Here is a 23,097-nt window from a genome sequence, read left to right as displayed (position 1 = left end):
AAAACGTTACAAATTCGCAATAACAAGATTTCATAAGGTTTCGTTATTTTAATAAGAATACTAAAAAGGAAAATAGATGCTGAATTGATTTGCGCATAAAAATCATCTATTTTTATTTACTTTTGCTACACATGCTATTTAAAAATAAATCATAATGAAAGTTGATTTAAATAACCTACTTTTAACCACCAGTAACAACAAAAATGTACAATTTGATGGCGAAAAAACACTTTTGAATAACCCAAAATCTTTTTGTCAAAGACAGATATTTAGGTGATCATTTCAAAATGCAACAACAATGTACATGTAGTAACATAGTACAGCGTGCGATCCACATTGTGGACCGACCATTAAATTACAAACGTAATACCTAACGAGAGATTCACACACGGCAAGAAATTTACAATCACTGCGCAAAGAGTCGCAGCATACATATGTAATACACATGTAAATATTATTTTTGTATGCATGTATAAATAATATTTCTTAGCTAGACTCTGTTTATTACGAATTCGAGTTGTTACGTATTCCTACTTTTTCGTACTATAATCTAATTGTGTTATGGTTTACAAAAAAACACCAGCGATTCAGTCTGAATCATTCAGGTGTTAGTTAATCGACACGAAAGCTCAAGTTAACAAATAAAATACTAGACGTTTATACATTTACATACATATTACAAGCAGAGACGGACAATTAGTGATGTGTTTTAACATAAATTTCAATACACGTATTTTCAAATAAATTTCACAGTAACATTCGTGTATTCGAAAAAAAAGACTTTTTGTCCCGCTCTGCATGTAAGGGTAGCAATGCCACGGAAGACAATATTTCCGAGTTCCTGTAGGATTTGAAAAGCAATACTTTTGTTTTATACAAATACGATGCACACACGTATACCTTACGGGGCAAGAATAAAAACTAAATTTTTCAAATTTAAAAAAATTGTCCTCTTTAACAACCATACGTGCTCTCATATGTTATTGTTTTCTCTAAGCTGTAAACTTTTAGAAATATACACATGTAAAAAAGTAGTGTTTTTTTTTTCTTAAAAAATAACCAATTTGTTACACTGTAGTACAAATATTAAGAAAAAAAATCGGCACAAAGCCGTTGTATGTAACAATCGCGTAAAACGACATGTTTATGAAAATTTCACGGATTCGTATTTTTTATGTTTCTATTTGAAATTTGTACAAGCTTGCACCATCAAAACCAGTCAAGTCTGAGTCAACTTATCACACACACACACACACACACACACACACACACAAATGCTATTAAAAACTCTCAGAACCCCAATGATCGAGCTTTTCCGAGTGTTGTTTTATTATTGAGCTATGAACATGACTCGTGGATTTTAAAATTTGTCCCTAACAAGCCAATTGACCCTAAAAATAAAAAACAATTGATTTTTTTCGCGTAATGACTTTCCACACATGACCCATACAAAATTACACTATGCAAATACTTATTTTAACCATCAAGACACTTACGTGAACGCGAAGCTCGAAAATAAAAGCACATGAAAATAATAATACCACACATTCGTCGTCACGATAATTGCACACATGCAACGCAACGTACAATTTAAACGTCTGGATTTTTTTTTTTTTTTTTTTTTTTCATCTGCGTTCAGTAATTACCATCATCTTTATGTTTACGGCATTCAATATTTCTTGTAATTACAAAAATACGGTAATTTATATCGAATTGAATAGTTTCGTTCAAGCGTTTCCTTGCATCTTTTCCAGTCAATGGGGCAATAGTAAGGCGTGCGTATATCACAATCGAACGAGTGTTCGTATAAAATATCTTTTATGTTTCGTACTCTGAATTATATATTTAATAGCGAGAAATAGTTTTTGGCCATATTTTTTATGTTTATCTTAATGACTTTGGGGATTATAAATTCAATGTCCAAAACAAAAGCTCGAAAATCCAACAATTGGTTGTACAAACTTATCATGATATCTATCTAATTACTGTCAATAATACCCGTGGTTGCGAGTTTTCACCAAGAAACATTTTTAAAACCTTTTCAAAAGTCACCAATTAGCATGGACATTAAACAGTGCAACCATTGAATAAACTTAACTGAACAGTAAATGCATCGTAAATTTTCGTTGAACTTTCATCATCTACTTGGGACCGCTTTGAAACCAACGCCATTGTTATGGACATTCAAATAATCAATAAATCCGCTGCATTCAAAAAGAAAAATGAAGGCAAACCTCACTGATGCAGCTCCTTTTTACCTCTTAGCAAAAACACATTCATGTTGTCCTTGCCCTTGACGTAAACTTGGCCACGGGGTTCGGAATTGTATCTCTCGGAGATGACCGTGAGACAATTGCTGGCAAATTGAATCTCACTGGCCACGCCGGTCGAGTCCATGCGCGAGGCTATGTTGACGGCGTCGCCCCATATGTCGTAGTAAAGCTTGGTGGCACCTATGACGCCAGCAGTCACGTCGCCGTAATTAAAGCCAACGCGCAAAATTAGCTGGAAGCCCAGTAAATCTTGGTTAAAATCGGAAATGACTTTATGCATGGCAATGGCGAATTCGAGTAACTGGTAGAGGTGCGTATATTTATGCTCACTCTTCTGTCGGACCTGAAATTTCGCCAGGAAAATACAAGTATAGTATCATATTGCGTTTTTAGTGCATTAATCAAAATAAGGAGTATCAATAATACCTCAGGATTCAAGCCACTCGCCGCCATGAAGGTACTACCGATTGTTTTGATCTTCTCCACGTTGGAAAACTCTGGTTTTTCCAACAACTCATCAAAATCACCAATCAGTTCATTAAGCACGCGCAGATATTCCTTCCCTCCGAGATACGACTCATCGTACAGTTCATTAAAATTGACAATACTGGCAAAAATGATTCCTACCTCCTTGTGGTTCTGCGAATATTTGGCAGTGGTTTTGAGCTGGTCAGCCACATACTTGGGTATGATGTTGTGGAGTAGCCAGTCGGCTTGATTTTTCATCGACTGAACGCGGCTCTTATCGCGCGCGGCAACCGAATTCCCGTGAAAACTCAGTCTGTAACTGATCTCAAACTCGCGATTCAAAAACCATACGAGCAACAGAAGTAGAGCAAAGTCCAAGTAGATTTCAGAATCGAAGAGTCGCTCGTTGTATTTGCGACTCTTGTTCAACTTGACTGATTTAGCGTCTGCAGAGTTTAAGTTTCTCAAGTGCATACTAAAGTTGTTCGAGGCTGATGGGAGACTGGAGCCAAGTGGTGGAATGGAAAGCAGTGGAAGGTCAATCTTTGACGAATCGTTGCCAACTGAGGGTTGAACAAAATTTATTCGTTATAGAGCTTACCAAAATAATATAATTTTTTTTAACATGATTCGACATTCTTACCTAATTTCACATTTAATTCTTTGGACATGTTTGTCTGTAGCGTGACAATCCTCTCTTGGTTATGATAGGTAACATGACTGATGACTAGGCAAACAAAGAGGATTCCAGCGAGGGTAACGAGCAGATTCTTCATCCAACAATTCAGCTGGGTGAAGTTGCAAAAGTGCACAAGACTTACTATGACGAGATAACTGTAGTAGTACTCAAAGTGGCTGAGGCTCGATCGAAAGCTACTGCAGGTGAAGTTCATTAGAATGGAGACAATGGGCAGACCGACGAGGATGGCTCCGCAAACGTGCCACGGGTACCACTTTGAGAAGAATTTGAAGATGCGGTAGGCAAAAGTGACCTGCATTGCACTGTAAAATTTAACGTTTTGAAAAACTATGTCTCATGAAAATAAATTCCTTTGAAAAAATGTTTGAAAGCTTACTCTGGATTTAATATTTGGCGAACGCACAGCATGACCGCACAAATTTGCACGAGAATGGCGAGGCCGAAGGAAATAAAATAATAAGCTGTGGGCTCGCAGAGCAGGAACAACGACACAGCCATGGCTGTAAAGACGATGGCTGACACGAGGATATCGAAGTACGTGTTGAAGCGCGATGTGGCGAGGGTCGGCGGGTTACCACCTATACCCTCCGAGGCCTTGTGAGCGTTCTCTCGGTACTCTTTTTCCATTTCCTTGTTTTTGAAGAAAAGTGTAACACTCGACAGCGGTGGCTTAACGAAGTACGAGCGCTGTGACGTTACATTATCCTGCACACATCTGTTGAAAAAAAATGTTAATACTGTAATTTATTTATTTATTTATTTTTTTTTTTTTCTCTTCAATTAAAAAGTGCGCAAAATTTCACCTAATCAATTGTAAATCGGACTGCTTTCGAAGCTTGTGGAAGCACGCACCAAACGTGTCAGTCACTGCGGGTGGAAATGGATACGGAGGAACGGAGGATGATGGCTCGTGAGTGGAGTTGAGCGTTGAACTCGACGTGTAATACCCACTCACTCTCGGTCCCAAGAGATCACCTTGAGCCAATCCATTCATCAGGAACAACTAAACAAAAGTAGTAAGAATCACTTTGAAAAGAGTTAAAATTAATTTTTTTAAAACTCCAAATGAAGTTTAAAAAAATACCTGTTGCTGAATACTGCTACGTCTACTATTACTGCGAATGCCGGAATCTTTTCTGCTACATATCGAAGATGCGTGGCTCAATGTGTCTTGTCCAGGAAGCAGTGGACTCGAAGGCATTGGATTGGGATCCATTTCTACGGTGGCATCGGCAGAGATCTAGAGCGAAAAAAAAAGCAATGATGCTGAAAATTATCTTCAAGATACATTAAAGCGAAAGGCTCAACTGACTCTCACATGCAAGCTACTGTTGTCTAAATTCGAGACAGCAGGGGTGAGTTCTTTCTTGGCCTCGACAATCGTGGCCCGCCTGTCCTCGATATCGAACGGTGACATCTCCTCGGTGGTCCTCTGACGTTTCAAATACTTCCAGGGCTTACTGCGACTTTTCTTTTTGCCATAACTCGCTGTCGAGGTGGGCGACTTGTTCGTGACTTCTTTGTCATCGTCCTCGTCTGCGTTGTCGACGTCGTTCTCCGAGTCTAAAATACTCGGCAACGAGTTGGCCTTCATTCGATAGCTGCTCGGGTTGGTCACCATGTGCAAATAATGCGGTCGAGGCTTTGGCTGGCTGCTGCACGAGGAAAGGCGATGACGGCCGTGCATGATCGGCGATATGCTCGTAGGAGCGTTCACGCTGTTCATGAACTGCGACATAAAGTCCACCCTTCGGGTTCTCACGAAATAGGTTTTTATGCCTGTGAATCATATAAGCCATTTTTTTCCATCATACCATTTCTCTTCCTCGTTTATTTATGACAATTTATTCATCAAGAATTTATAAAATGTTTTGCATAATGGAAACAAGTAAACACTGAGCAACGAAAGCTTGCAACAGTTTGTAATTCAATTGGCACATCCTTCTTAAAGCAATAAACTGCAGTGCATGTAAAACTCGAGTTTTAAATTCACACGAGCATGAAGAGAAATAAAAAAAAAAAAAAAAAAAAAAAAGACAGAAAAGATATACTCGCAATTATCATAAGGACAGCAGCAGCGTTCGCGACAAAAGACAAACACACAACACGCCGGTGTTGCAGAGAAAAAGATAGAATATATGTATGTAGGTATATAAAAGTAGCGACGGGAAATACCAGGTACACATAAATTTACGTAACGCTGTTCTCAGCTCGCGTGCAATGTGCTACCCTGTTGCTTGCCAAGCACACATTGTCGAGATAAGCGATCGAGCTGATTCATCGCGAAATCTCTTAACGAACAATCAAATGAAACATAAAAGCAAATGCAAATCGAGGGGAGTATTCACCATTGACAAGTTCACCCTCTTCTGTGAGGTACTGGTCGGCGAGGAAGCTCAGTGTTTTCTCGCTGAGGTGAACCCTGCCCGGCTTGCCGGTGCTCTCGAGCTTGTTCGCCAGGGTGACATCGTTCGACCACACGTCGAACTTGAACCGCTTCGTCCCGACGATGCCGCACAGTACGGTGCCAGTGTGCACGCCTACGCGCATGTTGACGCCCTCGCGACGCTCGACGTCAAATTGCTTGATCGCCTCTATCATTGCTAGAAAAACAAAAGAGCAACTGTGTGAGAGATGTGAAAACTCATATTTTTACGAGCTTGTGCTTCCAAAGAGCTCTAATTGATGGAGTGCAATTTAAGCATCGGTTATATATGTCATCGGATGTACGGACAAAAATTAGGGTTTCGACTTTTTGCTTTCAACTGACGCAAACAAAGCAGTTTTTACTTTTTTTATTCATCATTTTTTTTTTTTTTTTTTTTTTTTTATCAGCTGCTCTCTTCACTAAGACGCACGAGCAGTCTCTTGTATACACCGTATTATACGAGCAAGCTAATTCACGCAAAGATAATAAAAACGTGAAACCTTCGCGAGATGGTGCTATTATTAGGTTTGCAAACATATTTCTTTTATCTTGAAAAAATAGGGCGTACATACATAAATACACCAGATTTGCCGATCGTTCGGGAATTATTTATCATGGAAAGGAAGAGGCATCCCAAACAAGCTCCAAATAGAATTTTTTTTTTTTTTTTCATCAGCGCTCGATCCACAGAGCAAAAGTGATCGTTATCGCAAAACCGCACTTTTAAATAAAAATAATGCAATTCAGAGTGTCGGTTTGACGCGCCGCTTACGTGTTTCAAGAAAAGCCGACCGAGCTATTATTCTACGTTGACGCAATTAGTACATTTATATGCAAACATACGTATAGGTATATCACTGTTTCACCAAAGCTTTGACGCACGCGTTTGTTCCCAAAGCATAATAAAAGTCGATGCGCGCAAAATATGAGAAAATTTATCACAAAAAAAGCAATTCTCAGCTGAAAAACGTACCAAGGCCCATTTCGACGCAGCACTTGGCGTGATCGAGTCTCGGCTCCGGGCAGCCGCTCACGCAGTAGTAGCAATCGCCCAGGGTGGATATTTTTTCGCAGCCGTGTTGCTCGCACAGCTCGTCGAACCTCTCGAACAGATCGTTCAGTATCCCAACGAGCTCCTCGGCCGTCTTATTACTACTCATCTTGGTAAAGCCCACGATATCCGCGAACAGTATACTGACGTCGTTCATCGAGTGCATGTTGAAGGGCCGAAAGAGCGAGCGTATGTCGGTGTTGTTGGAGGGTATCGAGCCCTTCTTCAGCGAGTCCTCGCGCTCGCGTTCCCGCTCGCTCTCTTCCATCAGCCAATCCGAGAGCTTGGGTGGCATCACCGAGTGTATCATCTTCTCCTTGAGGTGCTTCTCCATCTCGAGCTGACGGCGCACAAGAAGCGACTGTCCGACTTTCATGAAGGTCCCTCGCATCCGCACAAACGTCATTATCAGGATATGCACGCCGATTACGTGTATGCAGAGCTGCATGAGGATCCGTATGGTTAAAGTGGTCGCAAAGTCCATGTCCTCGGCGTGACGGCTCTCGCTGGCATTCAAGAGGCGATCGCTTGGAGCTGTCTCGTTCGAGCTGGACATGAGCATTGGTAGGACTTTGGGTATTCGGCTGGCAAACGAGTAGGTCTCGTTGACGAGTCTTCGGAGTCTGCTGGTGTCTGGCGTTGTTCCAACCTCGTGGTACATGGGCTCGCGCCTGGCAGTTGCCAAGCCATAGAGGTAGGCAGTGAGGAACTCGAAGAGGAACGAGTACAGCGTGCATATTATCGTGCACGCGTACAGCGGCATTGGCAAGACCGTGTATATCAGTAGCAGGATTTCCGAGCATAGCGCAAAGTGGCCAACCTGAAATATAATAGGATGTTTTGCATTATAGGGTGCACGTAGTGTTATAGTTAGTAATTGTGCTCATTGAACTTTTGCGTAATACAACAATTGTCCAACACGAAAGTTGAAATTGGAACTTCTTGCTTGCTAATGATCAAAGAGAATCGCGGGTTAAAAAAATGAAAAATGAATGGTTTAAAAATAGCTATCCAAGAATCAATAAAGAAAATGATGCCGCTCATTTGATGGAACAAAAGATAAAAGGTTTCACAAAATATTTAAGAAGCGTGTGTGTAAAAAAAAAAAAAAAAAAAAAAAAAAAAAAAAAAAAAAAAAAAAAAAAAAAGGCTGAAAGTGAATCTAAAAATAGCCAACTTGTTGATTTTTTCTTGTAGCTCCGTTTGATTCTAATAAAAAGAAGTAACTCACCAAAGTTAGGCCGTCTTCGTTAGGCGGCACGAAGACCAGCAGGAGTATTGATAAAAAACAAAGCAGCAAGGCAACACCCACAGATATAGGCACGACAGTAAAAGTTCTGTATTTATCTGTGTGAGTTAGGTAAAGTATCGCTGAGACTATCAAGCCCACAGTGGTAAACATAACTGCTATAGGTGGCCAAAATTTGCTGTTGTTCTCAATTCCAAGGATAATAAAGTAAGTCAGCCATGAAACTGATATTAACAGTATGTAAGTGAGCGCGTATCTGGAAAAAAGAGTTCATGCACGTGAATTAAAACAACAATCGAGCAGTCGTTAAAATACAGTATTCCATGTGACAGGTGTTTCATTTCAATGGAAGCTTTGAAATATGATTTTAAACTAAAACGTCCATTCGAAGCAAAGAAATTTTACGTCTCTTTTTGTTTCATGAAATGATGTTTTTTTTTTGTTTTTTTTTTCTATCAACACAAAAAGAAACTAAATCTAGACAAATGATTCAGTCGTAGTTTTACCAAACCTATAAACTAAAAATCACATTTCAAACCTTGGCCACAGAGAACTTGTAATAGTTTGAAATGCTACTGTTTACAAAAAAAAGACTCCCCCAGCATTCTCACCTAAACCTGAGTCTAATCTGTGGAAACGCACTGCACTTGTACTGGCCCTCGAGAATTTCCGAGTCGAACTTGGGATTCCACCAGGATCTAGGTGCAGCTCTTTCAAAGGGTACAGGTAGCCGTATACCACAGCATCCCAGACCCTGTCCACTATGCGCGAGATAGTTCTGTATGTAAGCCGGTGCCAGAGACATGTGTATCTCGTCAATAGCCTCGTTACTCTCGGCATCCTTGCCCCGCGTAAAGCTAACGGAGGAGTTGCGTTTGCGAGCCACCGGTAGGGTCATCTTGCCTCAACCAAGAGCCGATATATCAGCTCCTCCGAACACGAAAATCAGTCACAGGAGTCGTTTCTTCGGCTGCTAAGTGCTCTCTTGGCCATATCGCGAATCTCTCTAGCGATGATGCACTCTGGACGACCAATGAATCGTCGCTGTTGCTTGTTTTTTCTGGAGATTCGAAAATTTGCTGATAAACAGTCTTTTAGCAATACCGCTGCTGGAGCTGTTGAAGCAGCAGCAGCAATAAAAACCACAGTTAAGTTGCAGTTGCTGCTGACGAGGACGACGACGACGGCAGAGCCGAGCGTCTTGGTTAATCTTGACAGTCATCGAGTTTTGAAGGCCTGATTGACTATAAAATATAACTATTGTCGTTGTTATTATTGGTGTATTGTCATCATAAACCAAAGCTGTGCTGAAGGTCAAGGACGAATAAATGCTGCTACTATGCTAATTAATTGCTGATAGAGGAACAGTGGATCTAAGCACTTCTCGATACAGGTACTTTATACATCTTTTTGGCAATTTACGAGAGAAGATGTATTGACAGAAGCTCATCTAGCACTTACTCCTTAGACGGCAGAGAGATCAGCTGTCGTCCGCATATATATGTCATGATGATGATGATGATGAATAGCGTCTTTGGAGCAACAGGGCTGCTCTCTTCCTCTCAAATTTGGTATAGGTGTAACATATATTTTTCTTGAATTTCAGAACACGTGTTTAAAAGAGGAGCTGCTCCTACAGTGGCATCACCGACAGAAAAACCGCTCGCGCTGACAAACAATTTCTGTATTTTTTTCGTACCCGCACCAGCACAAACACTTTAACAGGTCAAAACACTCACGCAGTCACGCCGCACGCGGCACGCTATTTACACAATCTCTCACTGACCCTCACACTCACTTGACTCTTAGCCGTGTGTGTATTTACAAATAATTTTTTTTCCTGCTTCCTCCTTTTATTTTTATCTCGATTAGTCCTCCTTGCACACATCGCTCTCTCTGTTACAACAATGATAATGTATCACTATCAAGTGCACTACCAACTTAGTATCAGCATCAATAAATATGAGCAGAGTCGTTCAGGATGAAGTGTATAAGTAGTACTACCATCACTTGTTGACTCCCGTTTCGGTCCAGCCATCCAGCCGCCACGACCCCAACTCCCAACTAGCTTTCTCTGCGATGACGACCTCCTCCGATGACTCCGATCACACTTCTCATCTCTCTCCCCTGCCATACTCGCACGCGGAGGCTCGCGGAGAGCTTTTGCAATTGGTCGAGCGGGAAGTTTCAAATCTACTTACCTCTACGAGAAGTACTTATAATAATAATTTAATTTTGAAGCATTCCCCTCAACAAAGTTTAACTAATACATAAGTGCCATTGCATGGCTTTGGTAATTGTTTCAGTGCCCTGTACACTCCTGCAAAACCTCTAGAGATTGCATAGTTGAAGAGCAAAATTTTAACTAGTCAAAAACGGAGACAGTAAATATTATTAGTTAATTAAATGCTTTGCTGATGAAATGTTAAAAAAAATTTCAAGCACCTCAATTATTGTATTTTCTGGATAATTGTAGAGAAAAACTTGGCGTTAAAACGATAATAAATTTCAGAGTTTCAAAGCAGTTTTTATGTGTATAGGAATGGAAGGATCCAATAGTTTTTGGACAATAGATGTTTAGACTAAGTTGTTAAACAAAAATAGAAGCATACCCTCAATGTACATATAAAAATTAAATTTATTTTACTGTAAAATGCATAATCTGTTTTGTTTTTACAATAAAAGGCTGATGGGCTTTCCTGTAAGTCGCGCGTCTATTACAGTTTAAAATAAATAAATGGTCGACATAAACATGAAAATTGGTTTAAATCATGGTTAGCTCGTAAATCTGTTACTTATTGATCAAATAGCGATGGTTTAATCGTCAACAAATCTCTTATTTCTTATTTATAAAAACAATTGTATAAATACTGACAGATGCAACAGAGGGAAGCCGTTTCTTAATGTCGAATAACGATGAATATAGCGTTCTTCAACGGTATATACGTTTGATACATGATTCATTTATTTTTATAAAAACGAATGAATTGTAACTAGTGTATACTTTAGCATATAAAAATAGTTGAGATTGAGTAAAAGAAGAAAAAAATTAAATATCATTTTTAATATAAAATCTGCGTATCGATATATAGTTAATTAATTGCATTAATACAACGAGACTTAAAGTTGTTTATCCAAGTTGCATAAAAATATTAAAAATTCAAACGATGTAACGTTTATATAGCTAGGTACAAGATTTTTATACCTAATTAAACTATCTAGGCTCAAAAATCGTAATAGAATCACGTTATTTATAATTCGCGTGATATCTATACTTTTAAATATAATAACGTTGTTAGATTTCGTGTAATCTATAGGCACAACATGATTCAAGCACCGGCTATCAGTTCGGATAGGGCGCTTCAGCTCTACTCTAGAAATCACTCGTTCGAAAGATTCAATTACAGAGAATCAGTCGGACAGTCGGTCGATCGACGTAGAAAGGAACAATCCATTTTATGCGCGCCCTTAATCGATAACAGCATTAACCGGCACGGGTCATGGAATGGGCCTGGGCTCGAGAGAACGCCGCGTGACCTTCGACACGCCTGACTTGATGCACTGCTCAAGCACCTGGCGCTCTTCCTCGTCGTCGTCATCCGAGCAGTCGGAGTTCCGGCTCAGCCGCCTGTAGTAATCGTCGCTCGCAGCCGACTCTTCCCTATACGATTTGTCAGTCTCATTATTTGTTCTCTCTTCAGCCTCCGTCTCTCGCTCTGCCGCCTCTTCGTCCTCCTCTTCGATGCAAAGCAGAGAGAAGTTGAGATTCATTTGCGATTCAAAGGGCGACACGTCGATACGCCGTCGTGCCACCACGGACGAATTTTTGTCCTCGTCCTCGGACCCGCTCGAGTCCTCTTCTGACCCGTAGCTGTCGGCTCGACTGTTGGAGCGCTCGGCCTCCTCGACACGGGGCGATCTTAGAGATCGCTCGTCTCTGATGAAATCGTAGCCGAAATCATCGTCAGATATACTCAGCGATGACAACCCAGAGAGATTCGACTCCGAGCCGTAAGGCGATACGAAGACTGGCGTATCCTCGGTGTAATACGTATGCACAGTGTCGACAAACACGATCTCAGGGACTTTATGGACTTTCTGCAGATGGTAAATAATGTCGTCGTTGCCGTTGTGCTTCCAGATTGGGCTTTTGGCGCTGGGTCTATGATTATTTGCTTCGTTTTTCAAGTCGTTCTCGTGGTACCACATCTCCTTTGAAGAATCTCGGTGGCGGTTGTCGCTCATTTCCTTGTTCAAGTAGCAGGTTGTATAATCGTAACTCTCGTTTTCCACGTTAACGTAGTGCTGCAGCTCTTCTTTGCTGGGCGATGGATGTGAGCCCTCATTCATGTGACCTGAAAGTTAATCAATTTGAGTAATGCTATTTTGTAAACAATAAATTTCACTTCGTCTTTACGATGCTTACCCGGATGTCGATTTAAAACGTTCAGCTGGGGCTGTCGATCGTCCACCTTGTCCGCACTTTTATTGTCAAACTGTCTCTGCATGCACGGTGCCTGGTGCATACCTGCGGCACTCGATCTCACCCTAATAGCCGCGATCCTATTGATAATCTCTCGATTGTCAATGCTGACATTGTCATCTTCGTCGTCGATAGTCAGGGAACTCAAGCAACTACCTGCGGTTGAAAATTTACTCTGCGTCGACTCGTCCTTAAACCTCACAAGATTGTCCTCGAAAACGCTAACGCAGCGCTCTAGAATGTGGCGAGGTAATTGTGGCTCTCGAGGTAAGGGCTGATGTTGCACAACTGGACTGGCCGTCCTGACCATCTGAGGCCGCTGCATCATTACTGGATCGCGATTTTCAGTCTGCTGACGCTGCACAACTGGCATGCGGGTATTGGCTTTTAGATGTTGTGGCACAGAACTGTCGTTTTGGGGACGTCGTGCCAGAGATGCTTGCCCTTCGGGTTGGGGACGTTGCATGAGAACTATGCGATTGTTCAATTGCAGTGGTATTTGATTTTCTTGAGCTGGTGAGCGTTGCAATAACGGAACACGCATATCACTCTGTGAATGTTGGTGCTGCTCTTGTACAGGCATGTGATCGTTGTTGGGCGTTTGCTTTATTCCTGATGGATTTCTCGATACAGGCCTTTAAAAATGGAAAATGTAGAGTTGAAGAATTGCATGATACAGAACGCGTACACGAAGTTGTGAAAATATTTACCCGATTAGCGCTCTTGGCTGAAGCTGAGATTGAGTCGGTGGCAATGGTTGAGCCTGAGGCCGAGATTGATGCTGTAACTGTCGCTGCTGATGTGGTAGTGGTGGCTGCAAGCTCGGAACATTTGCCCTTTCAATTCTACGAGGCTGTGCCAATCGTTGTAGATGAGGCTGCTCTTGTTGCTGCAAACCGGAGAAACTTTGTCGCTCTAATCGACGAGGACTCGGCGGTACCGTCTGCGTGGGCGAGTCTGGCAAGTCACTTGGTGACACGGCACCGCTTGTTCTGTGGCTAAAGTCACTGACGATGGAACTGCGATCATCTTGTATCGATTCCTGCTCGAACTCGCTAAGCGAATCCAAAGAACTGCTGCGCGAGAACATTAGAGGCGTTTCCTGGGCGTAATTATTTTCCTCGACGATGAAAGACACGGCTTTGCCTTCTTTATTACTTCTGTCGCAAATTTCAGCTGGTGACTGCGGTGGGGTGCACGTTTTTTCTAGTTTTCTGTGGACAAGTTGATGATTACCTACTTCTCGTGTCGGTTCCTCCAGTGCTGGAATTTTTGCAGCATTGGACGCGAATTTTTGTCGAATCCTATTTTTACAGTCCTTTGCAGCTTTTTCAGACTTTTCGTTGATGTCTTCTTTTCGATCTCGTAAGAACTGCTGGTGTTTGTAAGCTGCTTCGTCACCCTCTCTAGGGCTCTCGAGTGTTAGGAGATCAGACACGGATGTGGCGGTTGAAAAATTAGAAGGCGTCCCTTCAGTGTAATACGTTCTCACTACGTCTTCTTCCGGTTGATCAGAACACTGCAATTAACATAATTTGAATTTGACAGACGGTGACTTGTACCAAACATGGTTTCAAAAAATTTTACAAGCAACAGTTCAAACTTACGTAAAATCGAGAATCCTCTTCGTCTTCTTCGTACATATCTTCTTCGGCATAGCGTAAGCTATAATCGGTAGGCTGATCCAAATCCGTTTCCGCGTAATCACCAAAATTATAACCTCCCTTGGATCTGGTACTTACTGATTTCTTTTGCGACACAGGTCTGTTAATATTGTTCATTCCCATCCTCCTCTGTTGCTGCTGTTGCTGAGCACGTAGATCGATGGACTTGTTGTCAACCAATAGTGCAAAATTATCTGTAGTGTATCTTTTTGAGTAATCAACCAACTCGTCATCATCTGTATAAACCTCATGGGGTTTCCTCTGCCTTTTATCAGTGATGTTGCAAATGGCATTTTTAATAGTTGGTGAACAAGCTGGAGATATCTGAACACAGGGTTTGTAAGCCTCAGACCCTTCATCCGTGTTATTTACTATCAAGTCTTCAGTCTCACTGCTAACAGTTGAATCAAACTCATCAACTGGAGAACAGCACAATCTACTTTGAACCACTGCCTCTACTGATATGTCTGAGCCAAAACTCCATCTTTGCCTTGATTCAAGCTTCTCTTCAACTTCGTTGGGCCACCAGTAATTTGAATTACCCGGTGTTCCCAAGAGTTCACAATTATTTTTTTCATCTATGAATTCTTTCAAAGATACCCTACTATTTTGCTCAATACCATTGATTTTTACATCACCAGCAGCTTTGTCCTCCATGATTGCATAATTTTTACTTTCCTTATTTTCATTCGAATTCCTTTTTTTATTGGACTGTTGCGTGATGTTTTAAAATCGTAGTACCATCTCGGATTATCTTGATCATGATGTAATTTTTCTAGTCTTTGAATTTTAATTTTACTCTTAACGTCATCACAACAAATATTTTGAGTCAAATATTTTTTTTAAAGCATCACTTATCCAGAAAAATTTCAGGAACATGGTTGATTCGCCGGTATCTTTTCATATTTTAGCTTTAGCTAAAAAATAAATAACTGTATGAATTTTAAAGATTATAGAGTCCATAAAACAACTGTCATTTTCATAACTAAATTCTTACTACAATAATGAAACAATGAAAAATAATTACTTTGAATTACAAACCAACAAAAAAATTCTTCATGGCAAAAAAATTGCTAACATGTATGCTCGACTAACTCAAAATTCACGTAATTATTTTAAATGGAAAAATTGAAGTGATTACATTGTTTTGAAAAACAAACGATGTTATCCTTCTACTAAACATAACCTTACGTATGATCGAATAATCACCATTTGATTACGAAAAAAAAAACTTGTGATCAAAAAGTAATTGATCAAAAATTTTGACAAATTAAGTCCATCAAAGGTATTTATGAATTATATCTGTTGAACGACTATAAACATCAAAATTGACACATATATCACCCACAATTGTGTATTTAACCTCACATAAATCTCTCAAGTTCTCCACACATTCGCAGAAGGCATCATAGACACATAGCCACGAAATACAGTAATATGTAATATATGTGTTTCCTCGTCGCTCCGAGACCCTATATATCCTGACGTTTTTTTTGCTTCGGGCGTGATCGGACTTGCTCGGCGGCCTTCGCTCTCGTACGTATTTCAATCAGCGCCATCTAGCGTGTGATTTTTCTCGTCGCTCATAGACCCTACTGACGTTTTTACATTTCCGTTGACGAAGAAAAGCACAACCCAGATTTTGCCGTTAAAAATGACATAGAGAAATCTGAGTTGTGCTTTTTTTCATCCGCCTACAAACTGGCTATATTGGACGGCCCGGATACCCTACGGACGTTTTTTTGCTTCGGGTGTGATCGGACTTCATCCGTGGCCTGCGCTCTTGTACTTATATATAATTATGTCAAAGTAAAAAAACGTCTGTACGTCCAATATAGCCAGTTTGTAGGCGGATGAAAAAAAGCTCAACTCAGATTTCTCCATATCACTTTAAATAGCAAAATCTGGGTTGTGCTTTTCTTCGTCAACGGAAATGTAAAAACGTCAGTAGGGTCTATGAGCGACGAGAAAAATCACACGCTAGATGGCGCTGATTAAAATTCAAACGAGAGCGAAGGCTGCCGACAAAGCCCGATCACGCCCGAAGCTCGAAGCAAAAAAACGTCTATATATATGCATTGATCAGAAGCAGAACTGCAGGTGCAGGTTAGGTTAGTTATCTTTAAAGCGCAGAAAAGTCTAGCTCATGAGAAAATTATTATTAATGTATGTCCTTACTGGAAAAATGTAATTATAATTGTTATTGAGTTTCAATGAAAGTAACGGCAACTAAGTATTATACATTAGTGTTTATTACAAGTTATTAATTGTATGGAAAAAACATTTTTAGTGCAAAAACACATAGACACAACGTATTAACTTCATGAAAATTATAATTAAAAATTATGTAACGATAGTGAATCGATTTACTGATGTAATTTTTTAGAAATGGCTAGTCAGAAGCTTAAAGGCTGGAGGTTTGCAATGTTTATTGGAGGATTTGTTGGTGCAGTATTGACCCCATTTTATTTCACTGCAATTCAGCCTTTCATGGACTCAAGTCATTACAGTATGAAATATTTTAGTGCATGTAACCAACCTGGACTTATTTAATGATTCTAATTTACTGTTTCAGAACAAATAAGAGAACACACTGGACCCCAACTGAGACCAAAATCGTTTTAGTTAATACTTTATAATTGTGGTGATATTTTTATGAAACTAAACCCGAAATATACATTTAAATCTTTTATTTTACAATATTTATTCTAAGCTTATGTATAAAATCATGTCTGTATAAAACAATAATTCTCTCCGTGTTTTCATAATAAATATTTACATTGTTAACTATTTACAATATACTTTGTTACATTAATATTCCTCATCAGCACAAACATCAAGGTACACGTCAAATGATTCACGATTGCACTGACCTTCTGTTGTGAAAACGTATTTGTGAAATGTGCCGTCAACACAAGCCGCTGTAAACAACAAGTTATCCATTAAGATAAAATTGTTCAGTAAAATAAACTTGATAATAGTATAAAACTTGAATGTCTCTGTTAGTTTACCTATTACAGAATTTTGGGTACCAAAAGCACAAATGCAGGCACATTCTGGAGGTACAGTAAACATGGCAAACGAATATTTACTTTCCATATACTGTCCCAAGAAATTGGTATACTTGCTTATCCTGAAATGGTATATACAACATATGGTATACTCTCACGTGACTCGCAAGATTACAAAAACAAATAGTGTTTGAATACTCACTGATATTTTTTGTTCAAATTTGCAGCTTTTATAGCGAATATATGAATTGTGCCCTTATCACTAGAAGCACATAAAAATTCACTGTCACGACTAAAGTTAATGCTGTAAAAAGAAAAAAATTGCGATTAAAACTTTCAATAGATAATTAAAACTCATTAAAAATCATTGCTCACCAATACAACGTAGCTTGATCGGTACCTCTCCGGAGTTCTATCAGTTGTGTCCTACGAATAGCATCCCAGACTCGGATAAGAGTGCCTGTTTCCGACGCAGTTGCAACTTTGGTACCGTTGCTGTTTACAGCGATGCAAGCTAATTCACCCTATAGACATCGATAAATTTAATTTAAACACAACTGTCACTTGAACATTGGCCCAAAACCAAATATTATACTAACAACGTGAGCAGCAATGGTTGCCGGTGCACTCGATGCTCCAGCGTCCGTTGACGCAAGATCGAGCAACTGGAGACTGCCAATCTTGTGACCAGGGAATGCAAGCAGCTGCTTGTGCGCGGAAGTAAGTGTCGCCACTTCCACAAGACCCTTTGGATTGTATCTCGTTTGCACAGAGAGCAATCTGTGTATCGGCGAAGGGAAAGAGAACACGTGGATCTCCCTTTCCAGGGCCACCACCAGTCTATAAGTACAGATTTAAGAATCAGTGACTCAATATATGTATATCCCTGCTAAGTAATACCGAACAAGTAAAATCGACGTACTTGTCCTTGCGTAATCGGACAGCTTTGACAGGCTGGGTGAAATTGATGTCGACGGCAAAGTTCTTCGTTAGATCGTTGTATATGAGTACCGTGTTGTCGGCAAACTTGGGCCTACTTCCACCACCGACGACGGCGATGACGTTCGTCCTCCAGAGCATCTCGGCCATGCCAACGCTGCCCATGAACTCGCTGTCGTAGTGTGCCTTCTCGACCAAAGGTTCGACGTTGTAAATCCGTAGTCCAGACTCCATGCAGCAGACAAAGCATCCTGAAGGGGTCAACGACAATGGGAAGAAATAAGAAATCATAAGCTCGAGTCTCTGGGCAGGGTAGTGTCAGAGTCAGAGCTAGTGGAGATAGGTACGAACGAGTTAACAGGTACATCATACCTTGGTCTTGGTTGAAGCGCAAGCTTAAAACTCCGCTTCCCTTGGAACCTGCCATGACGACGACAACGACGTTGTTGTTGTTGTATATCGTGCACCAGCTACTTACGCTTGTGCGCTTTCACTATTGTGTAGACATGAGCTCCGAAATTAATACGCGTTCCCAGCAGCATTTGCACTACTTACTAATTAAAACAGCAGCAGCAGCTTTGTTACTTCACTCTTTTTCTTTGTTTACGTCCGTCTGCCAATAGTTTGGGATTGCAGGTATATATATATATATATATATACATATACACATATATATATATCCATGCGCTTATCCCCTCTTTGCGTCGAAGAGTGTATGTTTTTGTTATGTTGTCACAGCTGAGAGTGTTGGAGAGCATGCGTCAAAATCATATGGTGCGTGTGCGTGTGTGTGGTCACTATATATCTATATACACGCCGTGTGGTGATGCGAAATGGTGAACTGAAGGGATAGTAAAAAAATTTTTTGCTTCAGTTAATTTTATGAAGGACTACTTTTAGGCCTCCTCCCCCCCCCACTTACTACACACATTAGCATGTTTTTTTTTGCACATCCATATTGTAAATTGTTAGCATATATTCATTCATTTTAACGAAAAAAAACAAAAATTATTCTATGGAAAAAAAAAAAAATGTATAATGTAATCATAAAATACTCGAAAAAATTATTTTCAAACTGATAAAAATCAATAATCCACACCAATCGATCCGTCAAAAAGTACTATAGGTACATCTAATTGTGAATTTAGAAAACAATAATTGGTCAAGTCTTTGTTTCAACATATGAATTAAATTTCACATTTTTTTATTCGTAATTTATAGTATACTGTACTTTATTACCTGTCATTTTTAGTTGGCCACGACAGAGGACTTTATGTTTATAAAAACCACAAATCAATGAACACTATACACTAAATTTTACATAATTTTGTTCGTGCTGAAATTTCTCTTGAAACTTTGTAATTTCAACTAAAAAAAAAAAAAAAAAAAAAAAATCACACTCAAAAATCTATTATTCACCCATACTCGCGATTTTATTATATTTTTTGCTACGGACAACTGCAGCAATCAAGGAATTTATCAAAACCTTCACATTTTGCATCGCTGTCCTTTCCAATTTTATACTTGTAAAGTAAACCATCGGTGCAAGCAGCTGAAAATGTAATTGTCAATTCAAAAACAAATCATATAGCTTTTGTGTAACTTACACGGAATATTTTAAACGTAAAAGTTACACCTATAACGGTATTTTCACTGCCAAAAGCACAAATACAGGCACACTCTGAGGGCAAAGTAAATTGAACGGACGGATAATTGCTTGAAATGTAATTGCCCAAACTGAATAGGAAGTTCCAACTAAGGAAAAAAAATACATAAATAAAAATAATCCTTGATACATTTGTTTTTATATCACGTTAAAATACTTACGCGTTTTTGTCGTTTAAATTTTTTTCTTCAGCAGCAAAAATATCGACGGTTCCCTTGTCGCTGGATGTGCATAAAAATTTCGAGTCTACGCTGAAATTCATACTAGAAAAAAAAATCATTTTTGTTTTTACGAATATCAAACACTCAAAAATTGTGATACCAATCATTAATGAAATAAAAAAAAAAAAAAAAAAAAATTCTAATCACTCACCAATAAACATTAGAATACTCGAACCCTCTACGAAGTTCTATCAATAGAGTTTGATTAACCGTGTCCCACACCCTGATAAAACAACCCCGTATCGATGCACTTGCCACTCTTTTACCATTATTATTTATAGCAATGCAAGCTAACTCGTTCTGCAAAAGAAAAACATTAAACAACAATAAAAATATGTATTAATTTTTTAATTTTGGGGGTTGAAAAATAATTTTTACGTGGAACTCGATAAATAAAATGAAAAAGTATGTCATTACAACGTGAGCGGTAAGAATCAAAGGTGCGTTCGAGCTCATGGTATCCAAAATGGAAAAATCTAGCACTGCGAGGCTGCCCCGCCGGCGAGCTGGATAAACAAGTATTAAATTGGTCTCGAGTGTTTTAAGGAAAAAAAAAGGTTATAGTAAATAACAATACATTGACGATAGATTAAATTAAAAAATATATATTTATTATTACATTTTTAAAACATTTCCAATCACTAAAAAACCAGTATTTAAAAAACAAAATCCATTTTTAAATATTGATTGTCATGCCTTAATATTTGTTGTATCATTGATTAAGACTTGTTTATTAAGTGGTTTGCTATACAATTTGTTGTTCTAAAAGAACTGACAGTAAATTGCAGCAATGATTAAAATACAATGAATAAAATATAATAAATAATTAAAATACAACAAAAGAAGCGGTAATACATGACTCTTCCGTTTTCTTAAAAAAAAAAAAAAATGCATATTGTATTTGAATAACGTTAAAATCAAATTATACATGTAAGTTGTGTGGAAAACGATATTCTTTTAATATTAATCGTGGTTTTATCTTATATGATGTATACCTAACGGTTTAAAAAAAAACTTTTCATTATTGATGACAATAGAATTACCTAGGCTATTGCAGTTCATACGTTGTGCGTTTGTACAGAAAAAATAGAAGGAACCTTTTTTTTTTATTTTCGGATGGCATGTTATACACAAATCCTCTAATTAAACGAACATATTAATCTTAACATAGAAGTAGGTGTAATCAGAATTATATCACGCGAAGAAATTAAAAATAAGTGTTTCGTATAAATACAAGATGTAACAGTTTGAAAGAAACACCGCAAGAATTTTATGTTTAGTTAAGTCAATATTTTTGAACATAATTTAAGCCCCTTGAAGTCTTCGAACTTTTCAATTTTTAACATCCTGAGGAACTGAAGGTTTCTTTTTTTTACATTCTCCCCCGCACTTGCAGTTCTGATAATTACCGCTACAACGTTCACAGCGACCTGTAAAAAATTTTAATATGTAATGAACGATTTAATTATTAAATAAAAATATGTTACATGATGGATATAGGTCAATCGTGAAACATGCAATCAATAAGCTTTCGGTCAAGCTGATCACTGTTTTATGAATACTAATCATATTTAAATAAAATTGAATAGACTCATTTTCAAATAATACCAATTATTTAATTTTAAAAAAACTTTAGACCCATTCTTATTTGTTTGAAAAAAAAGTTTTAAAAATTGTTCAGGACTCTGCAATTACGTACAGTAGATTATATACACGTAAGATTATTAAAAGAATATCTTACATCAGAATAAAACAAGAATTAGGGGGAAAAAATTAAATAAAAAAGGTAGTTAAGTGCTGAAATTGTTATCATTTGTAGTTGCCGAGTATGAGTATATGAAATCTAAGGAGACCCTAAAAGCTGAATGATCATATTATTCTCGTCGAGATCATTGAAAAAGGAAAAATGTTTTGATACGACACACACATAGTATAATATAAGCCAAACAAATAGCGGCGTTGGCTCAGTGGTAAGCGTGCTTGCTACTGATACAACGCTGTTCTAGGGGTCGTGGGTTCGATTCCCGGTGAGTGCAGATTTTTTCAAAAAACTGTTTTCACCGGAAAAAGTTCCTATGTAACCCCGGCTGTTTCGGGGCGGGTTTTTCCGTGGAATTTTCCTTCAGAGTAATTCCAGGGTTTTTTCCTTGCTCCACAGGTCTTCGGGCCTGGGTGAATGCGAAACAGTGTTAGGGCCTAATAGGTAGGGATTAGCCGGCCCGATGCCAGGCAGGGATCGCCGGCCTTACCGGCGAGGAGTGGCCCCTGAAACATGGGGCTTCTCCGGGGATGCTAATTAGTCTGGATCCGAGGCTTCGGACCCAGGCTACACAGTGGCGAGTTGACCCGATGCACTTCCCCCCGGTGCAGAGAGTGTCAGCTTAACTGACAAGGTGTGTTACACCGGAGATACTTCCACTGTGCCCATGGTATGATTTGTATGGTATAAATTAAAAAGAGAGGATTTAATGGGTGTGGCAATACACCCCCACACATAGGTGGTGAGTGGGTGGCCCCGGCGACTGGGCCAATAGGCTGTCGCGGTAACCCGATATAAAAAAAAAAAAAAAAAAAAAAAAAAAAAAAAAAAAAAATATAAGCCAAACAATATGAGTCATAATATATACATGCAGGCTGGAGTCAGCGAGACCTTAAAGTTTAGAATTAGTAGACGACGACACACGAACTATGCGCTGGAAATAAAGACGCAGATTACACACAAGTCGTAGAAAGGAGAAAAAAAAATATTACTTGGTAGACATCAAAAATTAAACGCGCATGTATACTTAAAAAGCTTGAAAAACAAATGCAAGCTGACGAGTTACTTTTGCTATATACATGTGGATACAATTTGTGAGAAATATTGTTTCATCCTCTGCTGTTTATTAATAAATAATAATAATAATAATTATAGACTTTATTAAAAATTGGGGAAAGATTGTTG

The 23,097-nt window shown here is 39.0% G+C and overlaps 4 protein-coding genes across 5 annotated transcripts; 1 reads left to right on the top strand and 3 right to left on the bottom strand.

The window, feature by feature from the left end:
- Window positions 1–1,263: 1,263 nt before the first annotated feature.
- On the bottom strand, window positions 1,264–10,260 carry Ac13E (Adenylyl cyclase 13E). 2 transcript variants are annotated; one of them, XM_014353743.2, is made up of 11 exons: window positions 8,781–10,260; window positions 8,152–8,425; window positions 6,843–7,740; window positions 5,790–6,044; window positions 4,754–5,220; window positions 4,526–4,681; window positions 4,245–4,444; window positions 3,818–4,156; window positions 3,385–3,743; window positions 2,700–3,304; window positions 1,264–2,616 (listed from the first exon to the last, which is right to left on the bottom strand). In XM_014353743.2, the coding sequence occupies exons 1-11, from the start codon at window positions 9,065–9,067 to the stop codon at window positions 2,236–2,238; spliced, it is 4,221 nt and encodes a 1,406-aa protein (XP_014209229.2). In that variant the 5' UTR covers window positions 9,068–10,260; the 3' UTR covers window positions 1,264–2,235. The 2 variants fall into 2 exon arrangements, with proteins under 2 accessions (XP_014209229.2, XP_089453297.1); XM_089597171.1 differs by having other exon boundaries at window positions 4,760–5,220.
- A 692-nt stretch (window positions 10,261–10,952) lies between these two features.
- Window positions 10,953–15,582, bottom strand: LOC106639892 (uncharacterized). Its single transcript, XM_014353704.2, has 5 exons — window positions 15,344–15,582; window positions 14,260–15,233; window positions 13,363–14,171; window positions 12,596–13,287; window positions 10,953–12,524 (listed from the first exon to the last, which is right to left on the bottom strand). The coding sequence occupies exons 2-5, from the start codon at window positions 14,971–14,973 to the stop codon at window positions 11,668–11,670; spliced, it is 3,072 nt and encodes a 1,023-aa protein (XP_014209190.2). The 5' UTR covers window positions 14,974–15,233; window positions 15,344–15,582; the 3' UTR covers window positions 10,953–11,667.
- A 1,095-nt stretch (window positions 15,583–16,677) lies between these two features.
- Window positions 16,678–17,230, top strand: LOC106639897 (uncharacterized). Its single transcript, XM_014353711.2, has 2 exons — window positions 16,678–16,825; window positions 16,892–17,230. Exons 1-2 carry the CDS (start codon window positions 16,705–16,707, stop codon window positions 16,939–16,941), a joined length of 171 nt encoding a protein of 56 aa, XP_014209197.2. The 5' UTR covers window positions 16,678–16,704; the 3' UTR covers window positions 16,942–17,230.
- On the bottom strand, window positions 16,948–18,867 carry LOC106639896 (WD repeat domain phosphoinositide-interacting protein 4). The gene is made up of 7 exons (XM_014353707.2): window positions 18,639–18,867; window positions 18,250–18,517; window positions 17,927–18,167; window positions 17,703–17,851; window positions 17,530–17,631; window positions 17,328–17,449; window positions 16,948–17,237 (listed from the first exon to the last, which is right to left on the bottom strand). Exons 1-7 carry the CDS (start codon window positions 18,691–18,693, stop codon window positions 17,128–17,130), a joined length of 1,047 nt encoding a protein of 348 aa, XP_014209193.1. The 5' UTR covers window positions 18,694–18,867; the 3' UTR covers window positions 16,948–17,127.
- Between the last annotated feature and the right edge of the window lie 4,230 nt (window positions 18,868–23,097).

The sequence above is a fragment of the Copidosoma floridanum genome, unplaced genomic scaffold (assembly GCF_036245765.1).
Source record: "Copidosoma floridanum isolate Cflo_tuat_1 unplaced genomic scaffold, Cflo_Japanese_pri ptg000030l, whole genome shotgun sequence".
Classification (NCBI taxonomy): Eukaryota; Metazoa; Arthropoda; class Insecta; order Hymenoptera; family Encyrtidae; genus Copidosoma; species Copidosoma floridanum.
Note: the sequence above shows the minus strand (reverse complement) of the source record. Positions and strands in the feature narration are given on the sequence as shown.